Source organism: Scophthalmus maximus, chromosome 16 (assembly GCF_022379125.1).
Source record: "Scophthalmus maximus strain ysfricsl-2021 chromosome 16, ASM2237912v1, whole genome shotgun sequence".
In the NCBI taxonomy this organism is placed as follows: domain Eukaryota; kingdom Metazoa; phylum Chordata; class Actinopteri; order Pleuronectiformes; family Scophthalmidae; genus Scophthalmus; species Scophthalmus maximus.
In genome coordinates this window covers 14554990-14574408 of record NC_061530.1, presented here as the reverse complement: position 1 = coordinate 14574408, position 19419 = coordinate 14554990, and the positions used below count along the sequence as shown (strand labels likewise).

The window sequence follows — 19419 nt, the reverse complement described above, 5'->3', positions numbered from 1 at the left end:
TCCAACATTTATCTACAGTACTGTCACAGGTATGACAAAGTGAACAAGCCTGTCTCTTAAGGACTAAGCTCATAATTTGGGGGAAATTAAACACACGGCATGCAAGATGTGACTACAGGTATCATGACCATCGACTGTATTTGACTTTTGTTCAGTGTCAAAATGTCACACTTAGTCAGTTTGGTGTCCTTAACAACATATCTGACAAAGGAAATAAGTTGTATGTAATAATATTTTGTAGGGCACTGGGTTGAAAAAAAGTTTCAAGGATGAAAATGGAAATTCAAAAGTTACATTTACAGACTTTTTCATCATCATCAAAGAGATAACAAATTCTCCCCTTCACTTCCTCTCAAAGGGCACACCGTTGAGTCGGGCAGATCTGAGGGCTGTCAACATCAACCTCTGTGACATGTGTGTCATTCTGTCAGCCAATCAGAACAATATTGACGACGCATCACTGCAGGACAAAGAATGCATCTTGGCGTCACTCAACATCAAATCCATGCTGTTTGACGACAGCATCGGGGTCTTGCAGGCTAATTCCCAAGGTAAGGAGTGCCCTATCATAGTTCACTGCACTGCCTATGAGGGACAGGGCGCTGGCACAGAGAATATCGCTCACTGGGTGCTGCCTGGCTGACCCCATGTCACTGCATTTGACAGTAAACCCTACTGACTCTTCCTCAGGTTACTATAACAACTGCTTTCTTCACAAACCTAATTGGTGGCAACCAGCACAGCGTTGGCACAGCAGCTTCACCTGGCTTACTCACATTCTATACTTTTTCCAATATCTCGGACTGCTTTTGTCAAAAAAAGAAAGAAAGAAATGTGTATAATTCATGAATATGGCACAATCAGTCGGCTCGTGATGGCCTTCAATAATGGTCATTGAGAAAAATGCTTTTGGAAACCTTTTGACCTGAGGAGAGAGAGAGAGAGAAAAAACTCCCTGCCAATTTCATTATTGCTGTAATACATGTATGACCTCGCGTTTGCCTTAGTCAGCAGTAAATGATGGATGTCAAAACAGGGCCCATGTATAATACATACAGCATCATTGATTTAATGTGCTTACTTGTCAGTCTGAGGAAAGCAAGGAATGTCAAGTCAATCTGAATTCAATCTTGCGTCAGTTATTTTCTATTTCCTTGGTCCAGGAAATGTACAGTACACATGCTTTTCTTTGTGCGTGCGCGCGTGTGTGTAAAAGGTTTCCATCTCCATGCACACACAGTCTGAGGGAAACAAAATGAGCAGTATGTCACATCTATTATATATAGACTAATATTGGACCTGGTCAGGAGTACACTAACATCGCACTCAGCAACTTAATGCGTTAGCAGTGGATGAAATAGCCCCAGTGTATTAGTTCTGCTGATATGCCCGTTTGCAGCCTCTGATGAAGTATTGAATATTGCATAACATGATGTGCTTTATGTTATGTTACGTTGTGTGTCCGTTTAGGCTTCACACCACCAGGGATGGATAGATCTTCTCCTGAAAACAGCCCCGTCCATGGATTAGTGAGGCAGACCTCTGTCACAACTGGAGCGAATATTCCCATCATCACAGAACTTGGTACGGTTTAGTTGGTGTCAGATGATTGATATGCTGCATGTTTTTAATTTTTCTTTTTAACGGTTAAGTAGTAAACAGATGTGAAAACACATTTCTGCAATTATAGGCTGTCAACACTTGATTAACTATACTAAAAGTTGAGACTTTTTTTTTTGTCCCTTGTTGACGTGCTCCAGTAACTCTTTTTCCTCAACACTTGTCTAGCACCATTAGCAAAGCCGGGCAAAACACTGCCTGTGATTTCATTCAGTCAGGATAAAAGCAGTGGGACCAGCATACAAATGATAACTGAGCTTGGTAAGAAGTGCCTCTGTCCTGTACTGCAGTGTTGTAACTGCTGCTGCCTCCATATCAGCTTTCTTTTGATTTCTCTCGCTGCACAAGGGGCTCAGTCCATTCCCACAGCATCACTTTGAGCACATTTTACCCTTGGTTCTGGTTGAAATTGCCTGTCTTGTTTTGGCCCCTTATCTCAAAGCAAAATTGTTCCCTTTTATTTTTCTAAGAATTACAAGGCCTTTGATCCCTCACAAGTCCTCGTGGCAGTTTTCATAGCATCTCCTGTCGGATCACATTCTCTGGCCCTTCTTTCATCTCAGCCCTGTCGATATGACTGACATTTATTTCTGTCCTCACAGAAGTAGCAGTTCTCAAACTCAATTTTACATCATTACTTTCTTCCAGCTACTGCATATGTTTTTGTGCTCAAAGACATCTTCAAAGAAGGTTCTGGGGCAATGAGATGCTTTCATTTGTTTTGACATGCACGTTCAAGTAATTGGAAGTTCTGTCTTGGATTTGTAAGACAAACAATGGCTTATTGGTGTTACAGATATTGACCTCAGGAGGACTTTGAATCAAGGCCGGGAGCTTTGACGATATGCATGGTGTTATGATTGTGCATGAATCGCCTGGATATGGAATGTAGCTGTGGCTAGTTGTTCAAACACGATCATCCGACTATTTGATTTCAGTTGATTGAAAAAAAACAAAAAAACTGCAGTTTTGTCCAAATTCTGAACAAAGATATTAAGGAGAATTTGTTAAACAGATGTTCTAATACAGTCCATATCTGCAGCTACTGACCGTTGTGCCCAACTCTCCACATCAATGAATGCTTAATCACACAATTCATGCTTATTTTTCGAAACTACAAACAAAACCATGAGGTCTGGTTTAAGTGTGCGGAACACAAACAAGCAGAATTTAAATAACTAATGAAATGTACATTTACACCCATAGTGAATGACTCTAATGTTCAGTTCCTGGACCAAGATGACGACGACGACCCCGACACGGAGCTATACCTCACTCAGCCTTTCGCCTGTGGGACAGCCTTTGCAGTCAGTGTGCTGGATTCCTTAATGAGTGCTGTAAGTCACAATCAATTTAACATACGCACAAAAATGTAGCTATAAAGAGATGGTGATGGAAGCTTAGAGTGAAGTCGGTGACCTGATATATACAAATAAATCTTGTTTTGATATGAGGACAGATAGCAGAATACCTCTGGTCCCCCTTTCAAAAAACGTAGGCGCACTCTGCTCCCATTAAAACAATAGATGACAAGACTGGAACTTGTAGGTATGATGGCTTCATTTGTCTGCCTTTCAGTTTGAGTGAGGTTAGAACAAAGCTGCCGTCAAGTGCGCTCCAGTGTAGACAAAGGTAATGCTACCTAATGGACAGCCCTCATCCATCATCTTAGTCAATAGGGCTGTCAGCAGCAGAGGGAGATGTCACTGTGCTGCACAAGCAGGGGGGGCACGAGAGACTGCAGAGCAACAACAAAAAAAAGAGGGCAGACATTTGCCCTCTTTAAAAATAACAAAGCAATTACAGGTTTGAATTTAAAAACGTAACTACACTGAGCAAAGTGCATCTTTGGGCTCAACATGTTAATGCCCGGACAGCACGAATGTGTTCATGTACTTCCTACGTCTCTCTCTCTCTCTGAGGGGAGTGAGAGTAACCTGAAGTAATTGGATTCTCCTGTCTTTTCACTCGCTGTACACCGCAATGTGACGTGACAGAGAAGAGTTAGATAGCACCGTTCAGGCTGGCTGGCACTTTGAGAAGGTTCAGTTGTGACTTTGTTGGCGCCTGCTTAAGGATTCACATCCCCTCTACCTTCATTCCTTCAGACATACTTCAATGATAATATCCTCACCTTGATCCGGACGCTGGTAACAGGCGGCGCGACCCCGGAGCTGGAGGGCCTGCTGGCGGAGGAGAATGCGTTACGGGGTGGCTACAGCACGCCACAGACCCTGGCGAACAGGGACAGGTGTCGCGTGGCACAGCTGGCCTTGTACGACGGGCCCTTCGCCGACCTGGGGGTAAGTGACTGGTCTTGTCACCCGGGGGCGAAGCACATCTTTGTCTGCTTGTGTTATGGGAGCTGACTTTAGTCAAATGACTCAGACTAACAGGCTGTGATTCAGGGTTCAGGTAAAAGGGATTTTATGGCCGAAAATAGGCGAGTTCTGTGACGATGACATTTTAATCCAATCAATTCATAATCAGATAAGTACATTTAGTGGAAAAAAAATATCCCAGCAATATTACATTTCATATTCATATGTTACAATAGTTAGTAGAAAAGAACACACACAGCCTTATGTTAAAATACAGACCTTGTACTTCACTGTGTATCTGTCTTGCAGGATGGTGGTTGTTATGGTGACCTGTTTTGTAAAGCCCTGAAAACATACAACATGCTGTGCTTTGGCATCTACCGGTTACGAGACGCACATTTAAACTCACAAAGCCAATGCACCAAACGGTGAGTACGGACCTAATGTGTGCTTGAATTTATATGAACCACAAAAGATCACTTCTACCTACTCTATATTTAGAACTGGCCTGCCCATCTGTTCCCTCTCTCCTCCAGGTATGTCATAACCAATCCGCCGTATGCGTTTGAGCTGGTGCCCTCAGACCTGATATTCTGCCTGATGCAGTTTGACCACAACGCCGGCCAGTCTCGAACCAGCCTCTCCCACTCTTCCCATTCCTCCCATTCCTCCAGCAAAAAGAGCTCCTCCGTCCACTCTATCCAAACCACCAACCGCACCAACCGCAACAAGAGCAGGGACTCACGAGACAAACAAAAGTATGTGCCCCTCTAAAGCTGTCTGACTCTCTATGTCCGTGAACTGTGCCTGTCGACGGTGTTGTCTTGTGGGTCCTTGTGCAGGGTCCAGGCAATGTGTGTATGTTTGTCTGAATGTGTTTCTATTATATCTATAGTTTGCATTTAATAACAGCAGAGAACAGCTGCCCCTTGAGCAGGACCATCCCCCGTCATGGGGGTAAAGAAGGCTAACACAAAGGGGCTTCGGTCTTTCCTGGGGGTCTCCTCACACTGTGGTGTTTCTTGTAGTTTCTTATGAAGTTTTCAGACTTGAACTCTGGAAAATGTCCGGAAGATTTGAGTGTTTGCCGTTCACATATGAAAAACACAGAAGGAAATGATTTGGGTCAGTCGTGTTCACAACAGCAGGAAAAATTTCCAGAACATTGAGGCGAGAGGTGGTGCCTGTGTAGAGCACCCACTCACTCGCCATCAATCTTCCTGCTGTAGTTTTAGATTAGGATGTTGTCCCCTTGGTCAAATGTAAAGAAAGGGCCTTTTTGTGATTGGTAATTTGGACCAACTCTATAGAACTGAACATATCCCCTCAGAGTAAGAAGTGATAAATATTTTAAAACCCTTTAGTTTTACTCATACCGTGCTTTCTTCTGCTCTGTGACAATGGTCATCGGGTCTCGACCTTAAAGCATAACGAGTTTTACTCTGTTGAAACTTGGGTTTGTGCTATTTGAACTTAAATTGTACTTGAACTGCACTTTAATTTACTTCTTAAAAAAAAAAAACACATTTTGTCATATCTATGAAATATTGAACGTCATGTCCTCTTGAGGCCTTTTGAACATTTGAATGCTATACTCTTTCTTAATTGTTATTAGCCTCCATGAAATATCAATTATGTCAAGATATTTACAAGTAGAAAATGCTACAGCTATAAATAAAGCCACGACACCATCACTTTTATTTTGTGTTCACCTGTGAATGTCATATCTGACTGTAATTTTATAATTGTTAAACCTTTTCATGGCATTTTAGTGAATGTTTGACTGCCTAACAACATGGTTATTCTTACTTGGTGGATTACCAGTGATTGCATTTTTATCCAACCATAACATACTGACAATAGGCCACTGATCATGTTTTTACATTCTGCTACAAACTGCCCCAGAAGATCTTGGGACAATAGAGCAAAATCATCATCCTCCAAACCTGCCCGTTACCTTTTACGCTGGAGAACTCTGTAAAAATGAGAGAATCCAACCCCCAATCCAGGAGCATGGCATGTTGGCTACGGTTGGCAATACAACAGCATGATGAATTTAAATTACTACAACTCGTAATATTGTACAAGTGTTAATACGCATTTCTGTCCATCACTGTGTATTTCAATCACAAAAATCGAAACATTCTCTATTATTAACCCATTAAGAGGAGTTTGCAGGACTGGCAGAGGTATGCATTCTTTAAGTACTTTGTGATATTATTGTTTCTATGAGAAAATATTCACACTCAAATATTTTTAGATGTTACATTTTCCCAGCTGCTGAATGAACACTACAAGATTTCTATGGTTAGTAATCTTTGCTAAGAAACCCAAACATGAGCTGCACAAATGAATATACATTGCACATTTAAAGTGGCAACAGACAACTTTCGTGCCCCTAGTGGTTCCAGTTGGTAATATTGTTTGGTCAGTGGTCACTTGGTTAAGCTATGTGTGAGTTGTCATTTCTCTGTGAAAATTGCGTCCCGGTGGCCAAGAGAATAACATAGTGAAACCAAGGCTTAGATTGTGCAATAAGTTTTAACACCATAATGACAGATTTGGGCCAAAAAGTTGTCTATTTCCGCTTAAAGAAATGCATTTTACCTTACATTTGACATTAAGTTGCTGAGCCACCTTGCTTTTGCTGATACAGAAGTGTAATATATAACACATTTGGTATGTTAACTGCATGTTGCTCTTTGGGTTCGGAATTACACCTGAAACATGGATAACATCATCCCCCAAGTTCTTGCAATAGGCATGGATACAGTACGGCTGCTTGGCACTTGAAATGTTTTGTCACGATCCATTTTTTTTTTTTTACTTTTGTTTTAGCTATTTGGTCACAGTCTATTGTTTAACCTACTCTACACCCATATGTAATGAGAGCATCTGTTTTTATGACTCTGATCAGTTTCTGTTATTTATGGTCACGTTAGTATTTCCAATTTAGCTTACATTCAGTGTACTACTTTCTCTTTCCAAAGTGCAACAAGGATGAATAGAGTTGGCCAAGGTACCAAAGTGAATGATTATGCATGATCTTAAATAATGCATTGAACACATTCATGTCCTTGCTGACATCTTGCCCTCTGAATGAAAGCCAAGTAGTTTCGCTGTTTTCGAATGACTGCATCAGGAGCGCATGGTTGTGACCTATGCAGTACATCTCTCTGTAGGCTTGACTGTGATTGCAACTGAATGGTTTGATGCTACTTCACTTTATTCTGTAACAAGTGATGTTGGATGTTTTATTATTGGCAACATGTAGCTACTGTTTTATGTGTTAATGTACCGTATGACCACAGCCTTAAGTCATGCTGATGAAAATGCATGACCATGGGTGTTGCCAAGCGGATGAATCACCGCCAGTATATTCATCTAGACTTCTCAATTCCTTCTATAAGAAAAGAAGGTTCCATCAGGCCAAAAGCCTCAAGCTGCTAAAAAAGATTGCGGGGGGGGAGGGGACCTTAATGTATGAATTGTGAAAGTAAAAAGCATTTACTTCAACTTCAGGATTTAATCCTGACTTTTTTAAGTGATGACCTGCATGTCTGCTGACCTAACAAAACAGCATGCTCCAACGGTAGTATGGTTTAGATGAGAAACATTCTTGATGAGTGACATTACAGGGGTGAAAACTGGGACAATGGGCGGTTCAGTGATACTTACTACAACTCAGAGCTCCTTTTTATCACGTCAGAACCTATTTCCGCACCATCAATTAAAACCACTTCTTTCAACACTGTCCTCCTAATGTTCTGTGTGCACTTTAAACACAAAGTGGTGACACTGAAAATGTAATTGACCTCCAGGTTGCATTAACCCTCTGATGTTCCCTCTTTGTCTCCACATGATTTTGTCTCTCTCTCAGAAAAGACATGGTTTACAGATGAGCCAGAGAATACCCACCTGATGAGGACCATACAGATCAAGCCTGTGAACACTCTCGCCGTCAACCAAGTCAGTCAGTGTAAATCCACAAGCAGCTCGATTCCACCCATCAGAGAAGCAGAGGACGAGTGCTGAGCTCGGGACCCGCGCTGACACCTGGATGCTTGGACTCCAAAGGCTTCTCATGTAGGTGTCAGACTGGGATTTGAGATCTCCTCTTACCTGCAAACATAAATCACCAGTTGATGAGACGAACACTTACTTTCCTCATTCACCTCTCTGCAGCAAAGTTGTTGTACAAGCAGTCATACATGAAATGTAAATACAGACAAGCATCCCAACCCATCAACTATCACTTTAGTAGTGACCAGACTCCATAACTTTTTTGGTCCATTTTGGGGAATGAGGGTCACTCAAAGGAGACGAGCAATGTAAAAATGGCTACAACTACTACAAAAGGTGATTTATTATAATTGTTGGATCAAATGTTGCTATTGTAAAAGTTGCCTTTGTAGCTTTCGATGAAGAACAACTACTACTACTTAATTTTCTCTACCCAGTGTTGCAGAGTGATTCTGTACAGTATATAAAAATGAGTGTTTTACATCCAGCTGCAATCCCACCACGATGGCAACGTCAGTGACTGACTCTCGGTGATTACTTTGCCATTTGGAGCTAATTCACAACATTTGTGACAGTTACGACGGCCAGCGTCCATGTGTAAATGGCATTTGGCTCCAGCCTTATCTGTATCCATTTATATTGGTCTTATCTTTGCCTTTTTTGCGTCGTTTGTTATAAATGTTTTCATGTCACTGTTTGGTTGCAATGTCCAAAATCCCAGAAATCTTACAGAGTGAAGTTGCTCCAGGGGTAAAACACAGGGAATAGTCTACTTTCTTTTATTGTTAATAGCCAAATATGATAGAGCTGTTTTGTTGGCAACATTTCAATATAACCAGAAATCTTACACAGTTATTCCTTTACTTTAGACACCATAGACAGCAAAGCCAAATATTATGATACAGCATGGCGCCATATTATAAGTCTGTAGGTGAACGTGAAAGCCACATATCGCATGAAGTGGGCACCTTAAATTCCTCCTTTGGCTGAAAGCACTGCCTGACACAGGATTGTCTTGGAGGCCATTAAGTGCTTGTATGAACTCCATGATCAATCTTAATACCATAATCAGACATGTTCATGCTTTATATAGATCCGTAAAAAACAGCTCTATCATGAAAATACGTGTTTTTGGCTATTTATATGTTCTGATAGATTAAGATTGTGTTGGTTAACCATTTTGGTGATGGATTACATTTCTGATAAATCCCTAAAACAATCAATTAATACACATCTGATGATTAATCACTTGTTTCAGTTTGTAAGCACGTAATGCTCAAATACTGAGCCAAGAAAGGCTATTAATCATGTCTTATTTGAATAATAGAACATATCTATATTGGCACTTTTGTCACTTTACTTCAGAATCGAGGAAGGGGGAGGAAAGTTCAAAATAAATACATATATAAAACACAAGCAATCCAATTCATGCTTAACCTACGGAGGACGTGTCACAGTCTAGCCGAGGATTCACGTTGAATGTAAAAACAGAGAGGTTTTGACATTTTTACTGGCACAGAGAACATGAAAGCCATCGCTCCCTCAGTGCCAGTAATGTGCCAGGCAGTGCTGAAGCCATCGGAGGACTCCTGAAGACCCACCGCTGCGAAAAGAGGCTTCTAGTTTAGTCTAGTTTCAAGCAATATGTACTTTTGCTGTGAGACTGAGAAATGTACTTTTTCCTTTTTGTTCCCATCTCAGAGACCATTCTACAAAAAGTATTCTTAATCTAAAGGCTGTAATTCCCTGGAGTTAAAAAAAACAGAACTGTAGTAAATAATTTAGTCTTAAGTCTTAAAATTATTTTTGAATCGATCCATCATCATTAGCAGAGTCTGACTGCAATTCAATTTTATGCACTCTTCGAATAAATCTGTAAAGCTTAATGTGAAGTATTTTCTTTCTAGTGTGTTATTGTGGGACAGATTTTCTTGTTTGCCAGTTCCTGTGGGGTTGAGAGACATTCGGTCTAGTTTGTGATTTCTTTTTTTTTTTTAGCACATTAACTTGTGGATACAATGACAGTGCTAAGTTGATATTTCTGACTATGTCATAATCCCAATAATGAATACAGTTTGTCTTGTACAAATAGGCTTGTACATAAATTGTACATGATTTCATTTTGTATTTTCACAAATTAAAAGCTGATGTATTGTGCTCTGCAGTGTGTTGTCGTTTATTTTCCGGCAAGGCTCGGCACAGACAACACATTTGTCTATCAAAGAGGGACATGTAACGTCTTCTTCCGTGATGATGACAGAAGACCCTCTTCTGATAAGCAGACAGATCAAGTGACACCTCGTTGCACCCTCGGGATAATGGCTGATAAAAAACACTCTGCACCCTCTCACCTTGGGGATGGAGAGGGCCCATCATGTTGCTTGTTAACGATTTTACACACCATGGCGCTGTGGGAGACTGTCAGCATGCCAATAATATTTATAGTCTAACACCTCTCAGAGAAGCCGCTGATTTTTCCCTGCTCCTCCTGTCAGCCGCAGTGTCGCCACCTCTTAATAATCAAACATGTACCAAACCCAGAAAAAGAACGATCACCCTATGTCAACTATGAGGAACGCTAAATTAATTTAATTGACTTTAATTTTAGTGATTTAATCATTAAATGTGCTCTCAAATTGTGATGGCATCGTCGTCTGAATATTTAAGTAGGAAAATGAAGTTAAGCACTGATTTGTTAGAAAGTAAGAGATCGAGTGACAGTTATCTAACTCATTGGTCGACTTCAATAACCATTATTGATTTTCTACCGTGGTAATATTTAACTGTAGTTCGGAGGAAAAGCAAAAACATGATATACAATCCAATAATGGTGTCATCTAACCTTGGTGAATCATGGTTTCGACAGCCGAGCGCAGTGATTTTTCAACCAAGGTGGAACAAACCCCAAAGGGTAAACACTGCAAGAAGCAAAATCATGTTTGACAAGATATTTCCTTACACCCAGCAGTTTTTACTAGATATACTAGATTCAATCAACTTGATCAACTCAACTTGATTTAACTTGTTTCAAGCCTATTTTTGTTCTTAATTATCTTGATAAGATATTAGATATTACTGGGCTGTTAATGTACATTCACACAAATCCAGGAGTTTCCCCCTTTAAAGACAACCCTCGTCCAGCTGCACAGACTTTGCTGACGGTGATAATAGTTTCCATGACAATGCAGCACTCCAAGTGCATCAATGCCAGCCTGGATAAACAGTCATCCTTTACCAAAACAAGGGGGTCATTACGGCAGCTTGTCAAATCAATGTTGAGTGTGTCCTGGCTGATTAAGGCGTCCCCTCTCAGTCCTGACACAGTGTCAATACTGGCTGGCCTGTGGCGGCACACTCCCATGATTGGACTGAAATGCCTATCAGTCAGGCAGCTGAGCTGGACTAATGATTCCCTGTGCTGCCTATTAGAGGGACATGACAATTTAATCCTGTGGGCCAGGCAAGGAAAAAGTGACCTTGGTGCTTTATATTGAGGCTGAGGTAAATTGACAAGAGCAGATAAATCTTTACCTTGGGCTATTAACAGAATTAAAGAACAACAAAGACAGAAGCTCCTCTATTTCTCGTTCTGTTTGCCCTGCGTTTCCAAACCCTGTTATATAAAAGTCCCTTACATTTGAATGTAATCTGGCAAAAAAGAAACAATCATAACCACTGGTACAATTTATCAAATGCTTAGAAACATTAAAATATCAGCCATTGGTTGAATTCTCCTATATACTTTGCCATCGAGTTTGAATATTGAAATATTGCTTGAAGCTCAAGGTTTTTCAGATGTTCAAAGCCATCCCAGCGTGGCCCCGGGGCAAGGTATATTGCCTTGGACATCTATCTTAAGGCTATGAGAACATTGTCTACATGGTTGGAAAAAGGCCATGTGTTTACACAGATGTTTCAAGCTTTTAGCACACGGATCTTCCTGTACTGAGCCGCACCACCATCTTTTTTGCCAAGGGCCATATACATTTTGCATTACTTTACCCTTTGATACAGAAATAAAAGAGGGCAGGAGAGCTTGTAGACTTGCACGCAGCGTCTGAAACAAAGTGAAGATTCTCTGCGCCGCCAGCCACACAAATATTTCTCTGAATAGAATATAATTCTGCCACAACAGCTTCATTTGTTTTGTTTTTTTGTAGTGGTTGCGAGGTGACCCGTACAACAGACAGAAACATCATGCCTCTCCCTATTTCTACCTGAGACAAAAAACAAATGGCAAAGGATAATAATTTCAACCCTGTTGTAAGAATAGATCTCCAGCACTGGGAGGCAATTTGCCTGCGAGGCACAGTTGCCGCACTGACCCTTTCTGTTCCCTGTAAAGGTCAACATTTCCTTTTCTTTTGTTTCACTCCATGCATGCATAAATCAAAGCTCTTGGCTATTTTCATGTTTGAAGTGGGAAATACCACTCATCAAAAACTGAATCTAACCTGTAAAAACATAAAGTTGATCAACTTTGATAATAAATAGAATAAAATATCATCACTATGTGCAGATGTTTTGAATTGTATGGGCTGTTTAAAGAAATAAATGCTTTAAGCAGATGTAGTAAGCGATCAAATTATTATCTCCGTTTTTATTGAGCTATATTATAATTCTGCACTTTAGAATCCCCGTCTCTTTTGCCTCTGTGCAAAGGAATTAGCCGTAACAAACAGCAAACAGATGGCACTATCCCATGACATCACTTCTCAGCCCAAGTTGTAAACAAGATTTACAGTTTGCAAGATATTATTTACCATGATTCACGTTTGTGTCAGCAGCACACTGGAGGTTAATAGAAATGCCAGCATGCTCGCTGATTTACTTAGTAAAATTTTCATCCCAAGGTTCAGGTTCAGAAGATTGGAGTCAGACAGAGTTACAGGATTCATGCATTATGCAGAAGAAGCTGACACGACCTTCAGCCATCACAGTCTTCTCTATATATCATACTGGGCTTGACCCTCCCAAGGCCACGAGGAGCATTTGATATATTTAACCACTACTGCCATTAAATTACTCACATTCTTTATGAGCTGTAGCTATTTTATACAGCTAACAACATGGAGGCAATATAATTTTGATTAAAAGTGGTTTTACACTTTGTATTTGCTTTTTACCGTGGGTGATGCTTCAGCAATAAGGAAGACATTCATAAGTCAAAAGCAAACTAAATCAACAAATAAATCTTCTGCACGGCCCCTCTGATTTTTATGCCTCACATTATGGCTTTGCCATATGTCGACCATATGTAGAAATAAAGAGGAAAATCTGCTCCGGGTGTTTGATACCGAGCACATCATGAAATGATAGGAAATAAAGTGTTGTTTTAGAGTGTGAGGTCCATTTTAATATAATTGGCTGGAGAATTATTTATGACATTAATTGCCACATTATCGACTGGCTGTCAGCTCCTTGGGCTTGCAGTTCATTCTTCTCCTCAAAGAGCACCAGCTCAGCCTAAAGTAGACTGACAAGCTAATTATACCATCTCCCCTCTCAGTGATAAATGTCACTAATGTGAATCTGGCCCAGAAATGAGACTCCTTTAAGTCACCTCTCCACCCAGGATCTTCAGATAGGGACGCTTGACTCTGCTTCATTTCCCCCTGACTATAGTAATCTTAGGTCACGTGTATTAATCATTGAGCATATACAGATAGACACTGAGTCTCAACAAAAACATCCCAGATACAGGTGCGGCCATCTTGAGCTTTTTTTGTCTGCGCAGTCATAATCATAGTGCGGAGCCACAGTAAGGACGTCCCGCTAATACACATGCTCGACCAATCGTGAGTCAGTGTCAGCTGTCGATCATGATGTTTCACCCCATTTTTATAGCATCAAATTTGTAAATATTTACGGGGAGAAAAAAAGACTTGAACATACATAAGTGTGACAAGAATTTCCAAAGGTGTCAAAGGATTTGGGGGAAAATTTGTTTAACATGTAGTTTGACTGCTGACATGAAGGAGGCGGGCTTCATGACTTTTCTGCAGCCAGCCACCAGGGGACGATAAAGATGATTTGGCTTGGCGGAGCTGTCATGTCGTCCAATTATTATGTACAGTCTTTGATTCACACACACTTGAATCTATACTTATTTATATTTAAAATTACTGATTGTCGTCCAACAAATTCTGTAACTTTCTGACAATCGGACATTCACGTACACCTCAGGCAATGATTGGCGAGCGGTGCAGAGGTGAGAAGGGAGCAAGGGATTCATTTCCTCTCTCTACCTTTCTCTTTTTTTGTTAGTAACACAATTATTTCGGGCACTTTCCGAATGAACAATCAAGTGCAACACCATGAATGTCTTCCAGGGTAAAGTGCCAGAAAATGTCAGCTATTATCCCCATGTGCTGGCTTTTTACTCTGCCTTTGAGTGAGATTACATGGAACAACAATAAACACTTTTTACCTGCAAGGTCCTCGGACAACATGACATAGGAACCAGTTCTTTTCTAGCATAACTCAGCTCACTGTCATTCAAATATACGGAGCGTCGATGCTGTCCGAGCCACGTGACTCCTGCATATTGGAACATATAGTCTGTTTCTAAGATAATCTGAAGTAGATGTTGTAGTGAAGTGTTGTAGCAAATTTACCCTGTCACTCTTCCCAAAATATTTCACGTGTACTCCATTTTTAATGAGGCTGTTTACATATTCCGATTACACTTAGATGTGTCCTGACAACAATGAGAGCTGACACATACCAAACTTGGTATGTCCCAGAGCCATCTTCAATGGCCGGGAAGCTGTCAGCTCCACCTACATCAATGGCAGTGTTTCAATGGCAGTGCGACACATGTCAGAAACTTTTAAATGTCTGCTCTTTTCAGCACGGCACTTCTGCAGCACAAAGATGGCCGTGTGTGTTACTGTGTGTATGAATACTGGTCAGAAATTAAGCATTGTTCGCTCATGGTATGATTCAGAAGCTCTGTTTTTGTTGTTGTTCTGATAAATTCCCAATAATTAGTTACACGATCACTCCACAGCTCAGTCAGGCTGGTCTGAGATAAATATATATTTTTTTAAATTCAGCCGAACGCTTGGATATCTAGACAGGAGAAGCCACCTCTGGTGATTGCACATGCTCAGTGCAGCCAGACGCACATCTGAACTTTGACCTCCTTTGATCAGCAGTTTTGGCAAGGCAATCCATCATGGTGCTCTTACTGTCAGAGGAGGTGCCTGGCTGCAGCTGTGTGTCACTGGCTAAGAGGGGCTGCTTAAAGGCAATCATGTCAACCTCCACGCGACTGCTCAGACTTCCAGATTGAAGGAGGACTTGACAGGGGCAGAAGAGTCAGCTGAAGACACTGGAGGGCTGTGTCTGATTGCTCTGTGGTCATAAAGTGATGGCTGATTTTATCCACTGTGAACAACCGACTGAATAAACTCAAAAAATGGTCTGACCTTTCTGCTAAACCGTGGCTTTAGTCCTGTTTTGGTAGATAACGTAGAGAATGAGGATGGCACTCTGTAAGAACCCCCCCCCCACCAAAAACAACAAACCCAGGGGGAATGAAATATTTACTTGCTCAGGAGAAATTGGTGGATGAGTGCATTTTTGCCAAGGGCAGGAAAATTATATTCATGTATTGCGCTGATGTGTACATTATAGATATTTGGTGAGCAGCCTGGATTCTTATAAAGAGCCCGAGCAGCAGGTTAGGTCCCCCTCCTAAATCTCTGCACCAAAAAAATTCCACTTGTCAGACAGCAGAGTACGCAGCTACATCCTGGTGTAAATAAGGCGAGCGGTGAGTGATATTCCAGTTCCACTGCCAATGATTTCCTGACAGGAAAGCAGATAGCGCATTCCCATCACTTTAATACAGGCAGCGAGTGCATTAGCGGCAAACATGAGCCTGACTTTCAAACAAAGAAGCTGAGTGACGGCCTGCTGACTGCAGCTCAGAGTGTGCAATAACATGATGTGAAAGGACATTGTCAGGAGCCGAGGAGAGGAGCCCGCATTGTACATAGTGACAGAAAACAGAGATGAGGACAGAGATACTGGTGCCATATTAGTGGCCAGCATATTCAAACACCATCCTTGAGTCTAAGCAAACTTGACATCACCTCCAATGGCTTCAAAGTGTTCACTCCCCCCCACCATTCTGTCTGCAGCCAGCTTTCCCCTCTGATGTGTCTCCAGACTGTGTCTTATGTAGAGAGTTACCAGCAGGCCTGTTCTGTCAGGACAGGGGGATAGGGGCGCCGCGGCCCGCGGACACCCTCAGTCAATCTACATTTGATCACCGCGGTGGGAAGTGTGCTCATTTTTTCCGATATCTGAGCTACTTGAGGTGATCCGAACACTGAAGTGTGAGGAGCTGTCACCTTGCATAAAGCTCCGCGCCGGTGGAAGATGTATGGCCCTGCATATGTTAATAGGGGGGAGAGGGTGGAGATCCCTCCATCCTGATAGGCCAAGAGGACACTGGGGACCCTATAAGAGGAATGTATTCCACTCTGTCCGCCTGGGGACAAGAGGTCGGCAGGGAAGGAGGCAGCTCATCACAAGGCCCCCTGCAGTCTAAGGACAGATTTATGCTGCTACTGGCTCGAACATGGGGGAGATATTTTAATGCTGTATCAAAATATCAACAAGAGGCCAGCAGAGTGGAGCAACAACAATCGATACGCAGATGCCTCTGTAGAAAGTTGAACCCTGCACGACAAGAAATATTTACCCAGTAAAACTCTAAATGGTGGCGTTTGTTTTAGTTTCGTGTTTCCACCAGAAGGTGTGGGTAAAGCCTGCCCAGTTGCAGTGGTGGGCACTGCTGTTTGTACTCTACAGGCCATTAACAGTTCACCCCACATTCTCCAGCAGGGCAGCAGCTGGAGAGAAAGAAGCACCAGCGGCGGTGCAGGATCTCACCGGCACAGAAAAAAAAAAAAAAACATGGCCAGAGGCAGGGAGGCTGGAGTACACTACGAGTAAAGTTGGCAGCTGTGCGGCTGTGTGTGATAAAGTGCAGCTCTCCGTAAATACACTCTGGGGCTCCCTGCACAGCTGGCGACTGTAGGTAACAGGTCTGAAAGATGGAGCGCAGGAAAGGGATAGCGGGAGGAAGAGACAGATGAGGGAAGTGCAAAGCCTGCGTCTACACATCATCTGTCTGAGGTGGGGAGGAGGATCACGGCCAAATTCACGAGAACCAGGGAGATGAGGAGGAGGAGGGTAATAAAATGCTATTGTGTCAGAGCAAGAGAAGAAAAGAGCACTCTTGTCTGACATTCACGGGTGTCTGCAGGCAATTGAAGTGGCATGAGCTGGAAGTTATGGAAGCAATTTGGGCACTATATACTGTATATACTGTACATATAGGTTACAGGATGTTGCACAAGAGCAAATCATATTTTCCCATTTTATGCAAGTTGTAATCTTATATTCTAATAAAACCTTGTCAGTCATGCACACGTCGTAAGATGTATTATCCATTAACAACAATGACGACTGAACAAGACCTGCCTATGTGTCGGGAAGAAGAACTCGCAGTGAATGTGGGGAGTGTTTTTATATTGCAATGAGCTTTCAGCCTTTCAGGGTCATTATTGTGTCAAGGGATGAAACTGCCAAAGGATGTGACAGGTTGCCTTGAAGATGGCTCTCTGCTTTCTCAATGGGCCGTTCCCTTTCACCGAGTTAAACAGAGCAATCAGCAAAGCTTGTAATAGCGTGCCACTGTCATTTGTTTAGGATATTTAAGCCTCTGCAATATCAGTATCCGGCCATAGTTTTTAAGTAATTATATTGTAAAATGTTTTATTATCTGGTGAAATCTGTTATTTCTCAATAAATCAGTAAACAATTTGACATATTTCATTAACTAAAACATATCAGTTACATAATGGTGGTAAGTTTATTCAAGCTGAAGCAACACAATGTTTACATACAGTAGAATATGTCAAGCCGAGGCACGACTGACAATGACATGTTACTAAGGCATGAAATACTTAATGAAATGCTACTTTGGCCTCAATATTTATACATAGTGCATATATCATCCTAGATTACCCAAAACAACTAATTCGAGAAGACTGGAGTATTAGTTTAGATGATAAATCATTAATTTCCACTATTGTTTTTGCTGATATCCTCTGCTCCCAAAGGAAACATGGAAGCACAGCTGATAAACTTATGCAGACATTTATTTTTCACTTCCAGTGATTTAGCGTGACTGTGCCTGTCACCATAATTCAGAGGAGGCTGCACTCTGCTTTCTGTGTGTTGTGACCAAATAAGTGTAGCGCCTGCATGCTCTCAACTTCAGAGTTATTGATTAAAGTTTTAAATGGTTTCCATATTACCCAGGGACTTCTGGGAGATTAATTTGAGTCAATGTTCATCTGTAATTCATTAGCCATTCAGACAGCTCAACCACAAGGACTCGATCTTGAGAATAAAGGCCATTTTTCTCACACACACACACACACACACACACACACACACACACACACACACACACACACACACACACACACACACACACACACACACACACACACACACACACACACACACACACACACACACACACAGGAAGCATGAAGGCTAACTAGATACTACCAACAGTAACATATAAGATAGATTTTGCCAACAAATAATAATTATGAAATAGAACAAAAGTATTTCAGTCAAACCACACAAAACAATGGTTGCAAGCTATAAAGAAATAGTCAAAAATAGAACACATTAGTCATTGACATTTTATAGAAAACCAAAATGAGACGGGAATATCTGCGTTGTTCCAATAACCTCATTCACAATCCCACTGACAACGAAGATTATTATACACATCAAGCCGAACGAAACCGTACCCAACAACATGATGTGTGGTTTACTTTACATGTCTAGATAAGGAAAAATCTACTTATATCATTGTTTAGATTGGCTCCAGCCCCCCGCGACCCTTAAAGGTCAAACGGTACAGATAATGGATGGATGGATGTCATTGTTTATGTAATAGTTATCTCTTTAGCACCTAGGACACCATTTCAACTTCATTTCCCATTAGCCCTCGACCACCGTGGGTTAAATGTCACCAGCTCCACAGAATGAGGCGAATCCGTCCAGCGTCTGAGGCTACTTTAGATACGTCTGTGATAACAGCAGGACAGAGGAAACAGGCAGGTTTGTTACAGAAAGCAGTTTACAGCTGATTTGAGTTTTTTTGGATATCAAGGATATGCAATAAACCAATTTACAATGATGTAACAACTGACACTGCTGTGCTGGTAAATTTTCAAGGAATTTTATATTTTTTTGCCTTCTAACATAAATTAATGAAAGTTGGGTTTTTAGGAACCTTTTTTCTCTCCAGAAACACAAAAAGAAAAAGTTGGTAGAACAGACCCCAGTCCAGGCTTTGTGTATAGGAAGAGGCATATGTACAGTGCAATGCAAAGTTAATGCTTCAGCTAGA

General features: G+C 41.5%; 1 protein-coding gene and 1 long non-coding RNA gene across 24 annotated transcripts in view; one reads left to right on the top strand and one right to left on the bottom strand.

The window, feature by feature from the left end:
- The window catches only part of LOC118287080 (calcium-activated potassium channel subunit alpha-1), a 70693-nt gene extending 60572 nt beyond the window's left edge, over positions 1-10121 (top strand). For 8 of the 21 annotated variants that reach the window (XM_047327771.1, XM_035611849.2, XM_047327772.1 and 5 more), the window contains 9 exons: positions 359-551; positions 1471-1584; positions 1789-1881; positions 2827-2957; positions 3729-3923; positions 4251-4369; positions 4478-4699; positions 5278-5279; positions 7822-10121. In XM_047327771.1, the coding sequence (XP_047183727.1) occupies positions 359-551; positions 1471-1584; positions 1789-1881; positions 2827-2957; positions 3729-3923; positions 4251-4369; positions 4478-4699; positions 5278-5279; positions 7822-7976 (1224 nt within the window). In that variant the 3' untranslated portion in view covers positions 7977-10121. The remainder of the gene's footprint in view (positions 1-358; positions 552-1470; positions 1585-1788; positions 1882-2826; positions 2958-3728; positions 3924-4250; positions 4370-4477; positions 4700-5277; positions 5280-7821) is intronic. The other 13 variants (XM_047327773.1, XM_035611855.2, XM_047327776.1 and 10 more) reach the window with 3 other exon arrangements.
- Positions 1-19419, bottom strand: part of LOC118287094 — a 138185-nt gene that overhangs the window by 851 nt on the left and 117915 nt on the right. Inside the window, exons 7-8 of one of the 3 annotated variants that reach the window (XR_007029852.1) lie at positions 7860-8063; positions 3755-4997 (exon numbers count right to left, since the gene is read on the bottom strand). This is a non-coding gene — a long non-coding RNA (uncharacterized LOC118287094). Of the gene's footprint in view, positions 1-3735; positions 4998-7859; positions 8064-19419 lie in introns of those variants that run through there. The other 2 variants (XR_004785572.2, XR_007029853.1) reach the window with 2 other exon arrangements.